General features: G+C 34.6%; 2 protein-coding genes across 2 annotated transcripts; both read left to right on the forward strand.

Annotated features, from left to right (window-relative positions):
- Positions 1 to 1,617: 1,617 nt before the first annotated feature.
- On the forward strand, positions 1,618 to 3,331 carry LOC115444640. Its single transcript, XM_030170494.2, has one exon. It carries the CDS (start codon positions 2,196 to 2,198, stop codon positions 3,156 to 3,158), a length of 963 nt encoding a protein of 320 aa, XP_030026354.2. The 5' UTR covers positions 1,618 to 2,195; the 3' UTR covers positions 3,159 to 3,331.
- A 3,440-nt stretch (positions 3,332 to 6,771) lies between these two features.
- On the forward strand, positions 6,772 to 11,599 carry LOC119191367. Its single transcript, XM_037445273.1, has 5 exons — positions 6,772 to 6,975; positions 7,417 to 7,544; positions 7,734 to 7,881; positions 9,203 to 9,290; positions 10,494 to 11,599. Exons 1-5 carry the CDS (start codon positions 6,880 to 6,882, stop codon positions 10,586 to 10,588), a joined length of 555 nt encoding a protein of 184 aa, XP_037301170.1. The 5' UTR covers positions 6,772 to 6,879; the 3' UTR covers positions 10,589 to 11,599.
- Positions 11,600 to 13,938: the final 2,339 nt, after the last annotated feature.

Below are 13,938 nucleotides of genomic sequence, written 5' to 3' on the forward strand. Positions count from 1 at the left end.
GTACAATACATATTTGCAAAACATTGAGTCATTTTCTGACAAAATCGTTAATACTTAGAACGTGTTGAAAACAAACATGTTGAGGAAGGAAATGTTACAAATATTTGTCTTAATAGTTCAACAATAGGGAAAAATGTATGTACAGCATTAGGATGCTGCACGAAAATAGGAAATATTAACCGCCATTTTAACCGACTTAAAAAAAATAGGAGGTTCTCAATTCGACGTGATTTTTTAAAGTCGATTGCCTCAAAACTCGGTCATTTATTAACTAACAGATTTGGATTTTTTTATTTGAATATATTTTCTGATTGATCCAGATTTTTTTTCAAAATCGGTTCAGTTACACATTTTCCTTTTCTGTACCAATTTTTTTTTAAATTTAGATCATATTATTTAATGGCGGTCACATCCGGAATTCTTTATAAGATATGACGGCACTTCTACAGTGATAAATAATTGAGTGCACTTGTAAAGATTTTATCAGTAAGATAAAATTCAATTGTAATTAAACACCACTCAAACATGTTTCATAAAACTTAAAATTATTTTTTTACTATAGGTTCGTAATTTACAAAAAAATATATAAAAAGAGTGAATGAATGCATTACTCCTAGCCGAATTTCGGCCACGGCGGCCAATTTTAACGGTCACCAACTAAGTACGCTGGACATTTTATAGTGCACAAGTGTGTGCGCAATACACAAGTGCATTATTCCTTCACTCTCATAGTCTAGTGATAGGGCAATCAGACATGACCGGACAGAGGACCGGCGCGGGATTAACGGCTTTACATGTTTTCTGAGCAGTCAATTTCCTGACTCCGAGGCGGGAATCAGTCATTTTTAAGATGTGAAAACTAAGTCAAAATTATTTTTGGACTAACCCAGGATTCGAACTTATCAACGCGGTAGTCGTACCGCGTACGCATTACAACTACGCCACCGAAGCAATCAAGAGAAATGTAATGTAACGTAATATCAAAACAGTGAACGTATACGGGCTGGAATACACGCCGAAATATATTTGGCTTCTTTATAGTCCATTGCCATTAACAAGACTGTCATAAAAAATATTACGCCTTCCGAGTTACTTTTGGCTTATGTGTTGACCTATATTTACTTATCGTATTGCGTAAGATAAATAAATACAAAAATACTAAAGCTTCTTATAAATTAATCTAATTGTAGCCAGGGTAACTACTGGACATAATAAGACTTAACATCTCATGTCTCAGGATGGCGAGAGTAATAACAATCAATACTTTGATATTCAAGGTGTTGGATGGTGTTTCTATGGTTTTTGGGCGGTCATATCGCTTACCATCAGGCGAACGGGAAAATCGTCTCGTCATTCAAAGCTATAAAAAAAAAACTAATTCTTTTTACTTCTAAACTGACCTATATTTGTTTACCGGAATTGAATCAGCCATCCGCCATATTAACTACCTGTCTTGGCACACGTAGCTGGTGTATTGCGTCATTTTCCAGGAATAGGGATATCCTACTTTCAAGTTGCCGTTATTTAACGATAGATGTCGGTAGAAAACAGATGAAAAATATACAAACTTTTTGTAATAATTTAGGGATATCACAAAACATATCGTTTTAAATTAAACTAATTAAATTTGCTGAAACTGATAAACACGATAAACGGAAAAAAACGTGTATAATTAAAGCATAATATTGAAATAACTTCGGAGCAAAATAAGAGGTAATCGAACGCGTAACAATTCCGCCAATCTTCACGAATGTAAACTTCATCTTGTAATTATAAACATTAGATTTAACGAATCAAAACATCCATTCTAAAACACAAGTGCTGTTGACACGCTAGCCAAATCTGACTACAACTATAAATAAAACCACGCCAGTTGAGTGCTTGCAAACAAGATTCTTGACACAAACTCCGAGAGGCACTATTCTCCATATTGTTCCCGCGACCCATTTCCTAACATTCTAAACCTAATTAAATGTACTTAAATTATGATTACGAAACAGCTTGATAAAATGGAATCCGCGCATGCGTGCTCCCTGCCACGAGGCATGCGCAGTAGGATATTTTAGTAACCGAACACAGCTCGCACGGCAAATACTCCGCTTTAACGCAACTAGAACACAATGATACGTGAATGTGATTAAATAGTGAATTATGAACGTGAATCGGTAACAGAAGACGATACTGTTTCTAGCAAAATGGAGCCGTTGATCGATAGAAATAACTTCGCGATAAGCGCTATGGTCACAGTGGCCATGCAAATACTGTTCTTCACTATAGCATCCCTGTTCCAATGCGACAAAGTGACAGACTTCACGGGTGGCGCCAACTTCGTCATAATCGCTCTGTTGACATTCTTCCTCGGCCAAGGTGGGAGCCATTTAAAAAGCTATGACAGCAGGCAGCTAATGGTGACAGCGTTCGTCTGTGTTTGGGGCGTGAGATTGTCAGGATATCTCATATATAGGATCTATCACATAGGCAGAGACAAACAGTTCGAGGATAGAAAAAGTAATACGCTGAGATTCGCCGTTTCTATAAGTGGCACATTTCAAGCTGTATGGGTGTATATAGTTAGTTTGCCAGTAATAATAATCAACTCGCCTCACCACTCATTTCCTAAGTCGCCGAAAACCATGACCACGTTGGACTCAGCAGGGGCTGGAGTCTTTGTCATAGGTCTGTTGATAGAAACGTATGCAGATCTGCAGAAATTCGCCTTTAGACAAGAACCGACGAATCAGGGAAAGTGGTGCAACGACGGTCTCTGGGGCTTATCTAGACATCCGAACTACTTTGGCGAAGTGGTGCTCTGGTGGGGCATTTTTATTATATCTTTAAATGTGATTGAAGGAGTCGAATGGATTGCGATCATGTCACCACTCTTTACGAGCGCTATAATTCTGTTCTTGTCAGGGATACCGCTATTAGAACGCACTGCAGACGAGAAATACAGAGACAACCCTGACTACTTATACTACAAAGCTTCCACTTCTCCTCTTATACCTATACCACCTGCAATTTACGTAGAAGTCCCAAAATTCTTAAAATGCATACTCTGCTGCGAGTTCCCGATGTATGACTCGACAAATGAGGAGTTTCCTGCACCCACCATCGTCACAGAGACTACAAGCATCTCCATGGTGCAATCACAAACATAGCTAAAGAAAGCCGCGCGCACCGACGCGGCGGCAAAGATGGAATCCAACACCCAACCTACTGTACACAAGCAATTGTGATACAAGGAGAACGTACCAAAAAAACTACCGAATTCCTTGCCGCTAAAACAAAACAACACTATAGACATGAACCGATATAACGCATACATGGAAAACATTAGGAGAAGCAAGAGACTAGCTCTTGGACTTGTAGAGGATGCTAGGGATTATGACGAAAGTCCTGATAGATATGATGATATCGACGCCGTTCCTAGTACGAGCGTTGATAAGCCCAAACGTCCTACAGAGTTTGTAAAATACGGTAAAATTACTTTTAATACAACCGCTATGTTGCACCACTACCCTCAGATGTCTCATAATAAAGTCACTAAGGAAATTCCGATCTGAGACCTAATTTGAGGAGCAGGTTGACAACAATAACATATCTTCTGATGAATCGAAAACGGACAGCGTAAACAACAACGAGACAGATAGAACAGGAGTGGATATTTTGAATAAAATAAAGTTCGCTGAAGAGAAGTTGGTATGAGGGTTGGTGTCAGCGTTATTTACGCTGCACTTTCGTACATCTAGAATGTGGTATACGTTCAGAAGTTCGCGAGTGAAATGTGACATATCTGATTGTTGATACAGACTATAGTAGATGTATATATAGTGTCGTATAGTGAAAAAATCCGTCTCATGTTAAATTAGATGTATATATAGATAAAGGGATGTAGCTGTCTCCATTCTGGTGAGTGTTTTTAACTATTTGTTGGTTATCTAGTGTTCAATAAAAAAAAGAAATGGCAGGATAGTTGACTGAAAGCCAACATTAGCGATTAAGTAAACGTGCGTTGTCTCTCAACATATGCATCTCTTGGGCGTGGCAAAATCTTAACTATGTGCACGCAATTACAACGTTACGTTAATTGAAATAAGAGGTAGAATTTTAATGTAAATTATAATTTAATGGTTCTGTATACTAACTTTTAGATACTACGACTGAATAATGGTGAAAATTCATAAATCTCTGGGTAATTGAGAACTACCTCCAAAAATAAAACTAAATCCCGAATGTTATTATGGTTTTTTATATTATAATTTTCTTTCGATGTTTTCAAGACCGCAGCTTTCATGGTCACGGGGTGACTGATATGTTGGTCATCCAAAAAGTCAAAGTTACAATGTCTACCTACATTTGAGGATAAAATCCGGAAAATAGTTTAATTTCAATGTGCATCATTCGCATAAACATCAAAAACCATTATACCTTCAAAAAGTTTACTAATATAGTTGAACTTAATACACATATTATCAAATAATGAGTTGAGATCAGATCAAATTTGGTACCTACACAGGTAACGATTTCCTATGGACGAGATGTTTTATGTCCCAAAAATATTGGACATGATTCTAATGAGATTTTTACGCTGGTTAAAGACCTTTACAAAGGCACATTAGCAAGCAATTTAATTCATGATTTAATGTTTGTTTCTATACGAGAATCGAACTCCGCTGAGGATACTAAATGGTGCAATGCAGATAGCCTTTATGGATATTGTGTTATTGTAAAAAAAATCTTTTTGTTATTTCCTCTTCTTTTCCTGTCATTTTGTAAATATTTACCGCTTCTTATGTATTGTAGAAAGGCGCTAAAACAGCTTTGTTTACTGTGTCATTAGCCTGTCCGACCGTTGATCCTAAACTATTTGTCTTCTACACACATTAATGACAAAAAACGAGAAAAGAGAAACAGTTGAAATAATATATCGTAAATCAATATTAAGTATTTTACTTCTCGAAAAACGTTATTGGTAACTACATAAAACTATGTATTTTTCTTCATTGACAAAAATATGAAACCAGCTTAATATAACATTGTTTATAGGTACTATCCCAATCGATTTGGCCTATTTCTAAAATATTATTAAATATATCAAGTACATAACATAATTATGGGATGTAGCATACGTGACAAATATCGAACCTTTTTTAACTTAAAGGAATTATTTAATAAGTTATAAAATTATTGCTCTACGATGCAATATAGAGCATAATAGATTCTCATTTGACAAAGAGACTGTATTTCTGCTGGATCTATTATCTCCGTCCACATCTCTTTTTAATCGAAAATAATATATATATCAGCTCTGTATTATATAATACTGTCACTGCTGGGCACGGCCCTCCTCTACTTCTGAGAGTTATTAGGCCTTAGCCCCCCACGTTAGCTTAATGTGGATGGGAAGACTTCAGATACCCTCAAAATTCCTATAGATAACTTCTCAGATATGCAGATTTCCTCACGATGGTTTTCTTTGCTGTTAAAGCAAGAGATGTCTCGCAAAGAATACATACATAATTGTATATAATTCAGAGGTGTGTGACCTTAGGATTTAAACCTACAGACATTCGTCACGGCAGTCCTTTCCACACCCAACTAGGATATCGCCGCTTATAGGAAATAACTTAAGTTAATTTTAATATGAGTTTACTTGCGCGCTTTTTTTATCATTTGTTCTCAGTTTCTACTGTATTACGATTCAGTTTCTATTATGTGTCTTTAGCGGCAAAAATCTATACAATTACATGAGATCAACAGGAATAAAAAAATATTCCAGTTCTCATTGATTCTACATTCGAAGAATACATTAAGCATATCGTCTAGCAAATAAACATCAATTACTTTTACTGTACTAAGGAACTCTAATCTTTGCAAACATCGATCAACGCGCACATAAATAACTTCCAAGAATAAGATAAATGTGTATCAATTTATATCATTGACGTCATATAATTACGTCATAAAGTTATTAATATGAACGATATCATTACTAGAATAGTCTGAACCTTATAAACCTAGATTCTATTACTAGATTGAAATGAAATTACTTGACCGATTTTTCGTTTAATTTATTTATACATCGTGACCATCAAGAATGACATTCTATGAAGGAGTAAAAATTGAACAAATAATCATGATTTTTTTTTTAAATAACTTTCATTTCAATGTTGAACTTACATAGTACATAATATGAATAATCTATACGCATATATTTCTATAGGCGCACAAACTTCCCTTATATCTGTAAAAGTAACATTTACATGTAATGTAAAAACAATAAAGATTGCTAAAACACAAACGTTATAATCTTTAACAAAAGCAATAATTTTAACACTGTTAATGAAAATTGGTTGTCAATTATTCCTCAGTTAAACGTTGGAATTAATTGCATCACAATCTACCCCTTTTGGTGACAAATTCTTAGCAGTAAAAAATTTCAACCTCACCTGGCTTTTGGCTTCATGCCAAGTAACTGCTACATATTTATCGATCTAAATGCAGAGTTTCTACATTTGTGAACGTTTACCACGTGTCTAAAACTTAAACTGAGACGTCTTTTACGAATTATAATACGGATAATTATCTAATTTGAAAAATAGGATTTTATCAATCTGGAAATCATATCCTGGTCCTCCCAAGTCGTAGGTTATCAAGAGAAGTATCACTGGTCATTGATCCTTAGGAAAAACAGCAGAATGAACTTCAAAAATCTATAAGATTTCTCTTTCCTTTTCTCATATCAGTCTAACCTTCTCTCTTCTTTTCCAGTATCGAAATTACCCAAATCACGAACCATGGGCTGTGCAACATCCACTGGCCGGGGCATGAGCAGTGCGTCACTGTGACTTTCGGAGTCCCCTGACTTACGAGGAGGGCATGAACTACCGGCTTAACGAGACCGACCTGCAGAAAATGTGGAAGTACATCGAGAAGGAGGACTTCAGTAAACGGATGGAGTTGCTTGGAATTGAGGTGAGGATGGTTTACTAATAAGGAAATTACTCTAAAACTTAGTAATTCAGGAAAATTATCTTCCAAGGCATCAAGGATAGCATACAACAGCATGTGAAACAGAGACTTGAGAAAAGGTCTTCATGGCCAATGATTGTTTTGCAATTTACATCAATGCGTTATGAGTTAGAAAAACAATGCTTGTTCACAGCTATATAGAAATATTAATACACATAATCAGCAGCACTGCGCTTCATCAGGCGAGAGATCGCATCAACTGGAAACAGTTTTCGAAATGCAGAAGGAATCACGATCCTCAGTAATGGGGGGACGATTAAGAAGAAGAATACCCATAATGCCGATTAGTGAAAATTAATACGTGATTAAAACCATTTAAAAGCTCAAAGTCATAGCATAGCATAAAGCCCTGAATTTCCTAAATATTACTAATATTGCTTCCAGGAGTTCATCGTCCCCGACGATCAATCGGTGTTGATGATGTGGCTGTTGATCGGCGCGGGAGTGGTCGTCTCGATGGCGATGTTGGCGTTCGCTCTGTGGCGATTCAGCTGCTTCGATGATTACACCAGGTAAGAAAATCCATTCATACTGAGAAATAATTTCAAGGTCACCCAAGGCCGTATCCAAAATACCTTTACAATTGTTAATGCTGGTACAAATGTATGAGAATGACATATTCTAACAAAAGACTTACGATAATTATTAATATAGGTAACGATCAACATGATATATGATATAATTGGCATATTATGTTCCAGGATGCAAGCCTTCAGCGACACAGACAGTATAAAGGCGCAAAAGAGGGATTTGGATCTCTATCCCACCCCCCACCAGACCCTGCCACCCCTCACAGCGAGAACGACTACAAATGGCCTGATCTCAACAAATTCGATGATGATGCTAGAGGTGAGCATTCAGCATACAATCAAACCAGGTTCTGTTTTCTGCGATAGGCAAAAGCTTGACAGGCTCCAGAAATAGTCAATGTTTGAGTGCGGGTAAAAATTTACTATAAGTTGGAGGGTTAATGTATATCAAAACAAACACGTAACACACCTTTATCTCCGAAGCGGTAGCTGTCTACCGCTTCGGAGATAAAGATGTGTTACGTGTTTGATTGTGTGTTACATGTCTGTACATGCAAATACTTTTCAGCACGTGTGGTCTGTCTTATGTTATAAAGGCGAGCTACCCACCCTCGTCCCCCTACAAGGTGGACATATGACCTTATAAAAGTTGCAGAAGGTTGTTGGCTGCAAGCCGCTTCCAATAGGTCGATCTGATGAAATCTTTGGGGGATACCCATGTTCAGCAGTAGGCGTCTTGCGGCTGATGTTGATATTTTGTTTGTAAATTAAGGCAATAAGTAAGTCACTTGGTAGCTTCACATCCGAACCATGTTTTAATTATTATATTGCCCTAGGGTGTGTCTCTTATTCCAAGATATTAGACGTTGAGACGTACCACTTGCACGGCACACTAAATATGATTAAAACTAAATATATTTTAATCGTAATGCTGTCTTTGTCAATTGCTAACGGATGACAGTGACAGCAGGAGGTTTTAAATGTATTTAGCGCTATATTTAGTAAGTGGTTGTGCAAGCCAACCCAAGTTTCTAGTTAAATTGGAACAGAATAATGCTTGACATTAGAAACATACGAGGTGATGACTATTTAGACGAATTGTAGAATATGAATAAAGTACCACGTAGTATGAATTAACCGTAATTTACTTTTCGTGTTTTTATGACTGACTTACAGATTATCTTTAGTTACTTTAGATAGTGTTTTATATTTGTTATAGATTACATTTTCTAGATTACGTTTGGCGATATTACTAAAAACATTTTACATACATACATACATAGTATCACACCTCTATTCCATAGGGGTAGGCAGTGACTATGGATTGCCACTTTGCACGATTCTGACACACTTCTCGAGCTTCTTCCAACTTCATCAATCATTTCATGCATTTTTTCCGGTTCAGGTAATTTTGACCTAGTCTTTACTAAGAATGTCAGATATCTGACATTCAAAGGTTCGATGCGGTCGAGCCCTACCGGCTCTTCCATCCACATTCGCCTTATAGACTCTCTTTGTCAGTCTTTTATCATCCATCCTCTCCAAATGCCCAAACCACCTTAGCATACTCTTCTCAATTTAATCTTTCTTACTCTTCGCAAAAAAAAAGTTAAAATGAATGTGTAATTCTGTTATTTCAGTGGACATTGGAGGGTTCGCCAACAGAAGTTATATCCGAGACGACTTGTACGACTTGGACTACGAAGAAGAAGTGCCCAATAACGAAAGGTAAATTTGTAATCAATTACATAATAATGTTTGCATATTAAAAACATTGTCCTACAAAAACAAATTTCAAACCATTAACATTAATATTTGCTGGTGCAGGATATATTTTATATCCGCCCGTATAGCGACCACCGTACACAAGGTGTTAAAACCCGCCATAGTGGCGCACGTAAGTGTGTCGCGTTCCGGGATTACCTGTGTATAATGTAAATCCGTCCGATTCCATCAGGCCGGCATAATTGTGTCGACTGCCGAGGGGTAATCATCCCTCGTCAGTCGACATTCTATTATTCCACTTACTATAAGGTGCATAAGGGTCACTTTGCCTTGACGGTATAAAAAATAATTATACTTTATCTATATTGTATGTAGGTATTTATTTTCATTAATCATTAAAAAAAAGCTTCTTCTTTTATCGCATCCTGTCACATATCTCTTAGGCATCTTCGATAGTATAAACCTATCAAGATATTTTGACTTACCTTTTAATTCTGCTCAGTGATAGCACGTGTATCCTATATCAATGACGATAATGGGAAAAATATAGTTACTAACATGGGAACTAACACTAGAGGAAAGGCAGCATACATTTTAACGCGACTAGTAACAACTACTACGCAATACTTACTTATAAACTTCCATACTTTCAAAAAAAATTGGGTTATTTTTACATATAATTCCGACAATCTTTATGTAAACTATATCACTAACAAACTAACAAATTACATGTTCACAACTGACGTGTAGCCATAGCTTTAAATCATTGTACAGCATGTGAGTACTATGCTTCATTTGGAATTCTAAATTTGAATGACTTATTTATTCTTATGGTGATTATTTGTTAGCAAATTCGTTAATAGGATACATTTGTTTTGTCATTATGTTCTCCAGACCAATATAGGCTGCACTTTCCCATAGTTTTTTGGTGCGTGATGTACTTTAATACTTTCTCACAGTACCCGACTTTTGACAAAAAAATATTTTACAACTTGTGTAACTCTATCATAACTTGTTATGAAATTGCGTAATTTGATGACAACCGTAACTATTCATAATATAATAAACCCCACATAGGTATAGTATTCTTGATAAATACAGAATAACAAATACTTTAATTACAAATTCGGTATTAGCCAATAAATACTCGTTATTTACAATTTATAATTAATTGCCAGTTATTAATAGTTTATTTCTTTGTTACAGAGTCAGAAACAGCCTCCGAGACAACTACAGCAATGTTTAGAAATAATACGAGTTTTAAAATTGTGACACATTATCAAAAAACCTGCCTCTCTTAATCCTTACTATGGCTAATGTATTGCCGTTGAGCTAAATATCTCATATTTGTGCAGCTTTGTCATCCCCAGCGTTTAGAACTGAAGGATTATATACTCTAAATAAGTCAGAATAAATGACTTTTTAAATGAATTTGTATTGTGTCATGATTTACAAGTGTTAGTCGACGATAAATATGAAGTCGCCATTATTTAATGTCGATAATATAACTGTGTATATTTATAATAAGGTTTAATATGTGATTATTATAGCAACTGTCATTTGAAATGAAAATAAGACAAAATTTTAAATCAAAGCGAGTATATTATAGTAAATGTGTTATGATTTTAATCATATTTTATATGAAAATATATAATAAGACTAAAAATATACTGTGCGTTATTTGTTTAGTAATATATTGTGGTATTAAATGTAAAGCATTTAAAATATACGTGAATGTTAATGACAGTATATGTAGTAAACTAAAACGAAAATGTGGTTCCTTACAGATATTCATTTTGGTAATAAAATATAATTGGCATATATATTTGTGTATTTTATTTGACATAAATGTTTATCTAAAATATATTGCTTTAATAATATCAGTTAATTTTATTTCCCAATTTTATTCTGAAGGAACTGTATTTTCGTATGTAATATAAGAATACCTAAAACTATATTAGATAATTATATTAAATATATTATAGGCCGTTGGTATAGGCGAGATAGTTTCCGTTATAATGAAATATTTTATTGTTACCTTAGAATTATTAAGGCTGGTAGTTTATTGATCAAAATTAGTATAAACTTCTTGCATGGACTTAGGCAATGTAAGATATATTTAAATTTTATTTCATTTATTCTGACTATGTCCATGTTGGTTGTAAATGATTATTAACAATGATTTTGGAATAACGCAATCATACTCAGGCCGTTAGAACTAGTGTTGTTATTTTTATTTGTTTTATAAAAATATTTTTAAAAGAATTTAAATTTTTGTTTTGGTTTTAACGACGAATAAACAGTTATTTTTTATTTGCGTTTTTTTTTTTTTTATTTGTTTTAGAGTTGCAAACGCTGCAAAAATACTTTAATGGGAATTAAATGGACATTAAAACTGGATATCAAAATCTATATAAAATGAAGACAGACTGATAAAAAAAACAACTTGATGTAACTGCGATACATTTTAAAATCTATATTAACAACTTCACATTAATGTTTTGTTTTTTTTTTATTAGTGTATTTTTTTTAAATATTTAAAGTAAATTAAATAAAAGAAGGTATATTTTTAATAGATTCACAATAAAGCCAAGTTAGGCACACCTTGATACCTCGATTCGCTTACGCTTACGGAAAATAGAAAATATACGCCATTAAGCTATAAATATAGATAAATATTATCCTAGCCTTGTTAGTTAGAAAAAAATCTAGATTCATTTCCAAAAAACATATCATTTTAGTTAACTAGAGTTGTGTTTAGAGTTTATAATAGGGTTGTGAGAATGTAGTATAGACATGAAACATTAAAATTGTTTTAATTGACAGTCACACACAGTAAACGTAAGATATAGAATCTTGAGATGTTTAAAAATTAAGCACATGTGCCACTGAAAAATAATAATTGACTTGAAATTATCGTTAAACGTATACAATCTAATAAACGAGTTTTCGCGTTAAAACGAGCGAGGAAGTGTCTGTTAGTCTTGTCATGTCTAATCCAATAGTTGACAACATCTGTATTAAAGATAAGTGGAAATTTGAAGAAGAGAAGTTGGAGGTATTTTATTGTGCCTGGCAATATTGATAGAACGTCATAATTTAGTACCGAAATATAAATGTACTAATATTTAATACCAATAATGGAAATAAGGTGTACGACTGTTTGTGGCTGTTATTTAAACATTTGTTTTTCAAACATCTTGAAAGTACTTCTAAATCAAATATGTTCTTCAAAATATGTTATTTAGTCTTATACTCAGTTTCTTTTTGTTTCGAACCTCGCAGTCAACACCGAGGGAACCCCTGCGAATGGTATACTGGAATCCCCCGTCTTAGTGATTTCAGGGTCCTGGAGGAAAGTTGGGAGGGGATATCTAGAGAAGGAAGTGTAGGGAAAGGAGAAGAAACCATCTTAGAATGAGAGGAATGGAGAAGGCCAGGAAATTATGTGCCCGCATAGGCGTTAATGTGAATTAGAAACCATGAGGTATACACTTTACTGTGTGCCTAAGGCCGTGACAAATGTTCCCCCATGCATGAGCGTGCATTCGGTGTGGAGACCGAGCATCTTAGCCTTAGTTGATACAGACAGTATATACCGCCATGATAACAGACATTAAAAAAAAGTTGGAGGCCAGAATACTGAAGCGATTTGTTGATATATATATATAATCGGCTCTGATGATGATGATGATAATCGGCTACCGTGAAAATCTTGTCCAGGATTGAGACTAACTGGAAGTGTATAATCATCCCAGATAGAATCCTCACAGGAACATAGTTCGTGTGTTTTATGATCTACCATATGGCCCTCTTTGATTCTTTTTTACAGAAAAAGAAATATGACTTATTTCATAAGAGGATGACGGAAAACTTTAGTTCTTAAATTTTCCTCAAAACAAAACTTTGTTTCTATAAAAGGACAAACGTGTACATAATGTTTCCATTTTATAAGTAAGAAAATTAGCAATGAAGTTAAATCGCTGGCTCACTGTTAGAAGGTCACATGTTACATTTGATGTGCAAATTGAATTATATTTATTACATAATTTATAGTTTTTTTCAGTGAAAATATCAAGTAATCCCAAAATATAAATAAACATGTTTTTTTTGCAACATACCTAAGTATTCATTGACTTAGGACCTTGTAACAGTGTTCCAACGCAATGTCATATTGTGTTAATTATTGTGTATTTAAAAAACATATTTACTCTGTTATGTATCCTCGATAAAACATATTTTACAATAGATATCGGATCTTTAAACTCAAATATATATTTATTGTTATACATTGAAGGAGTTTAGTATAAATATATATATACATCGTGGATATTAAGTATTGTTTAGACCAGTACAATCCCAACAGATTGTGATTGTTGGTGTATCAACTAAAAAAAAAAACTAAGGGTGTATTTCCACCAGAGATGTGCGAGATATTTTTAAATGCATGGAGAGGCATTGTAACAGTGCCATTTCCTTTATTTTGTTCATGGGCCGCGGCAAACTGACTCCATTTTACCTGTTGAGTTGAGATGATTATTACTCGCCACTCGACAGTATTATGGCGGCCTGTTCGAGTCATACACAAGCTGATTTTGAAACACAATGGTTACGTGAGCCACTATGGGAAGTTTTACACCTTGTACCATGG

Source organism: Manduca sexta, chromosome 5 (assembly GCF_014839805.1).
Source record: "Manduca sexta isolate Smith_Timp_Sample1 chromosome 5, JHU_Msex_v1.0, whole genome shotgun sequence".
Taxonomy (NCBI): Eukaryota; Metazoa; Arthropoda; class Insecta; order Lepidoptera; family Sphingidae; genus Manduca; species Manduca sexta.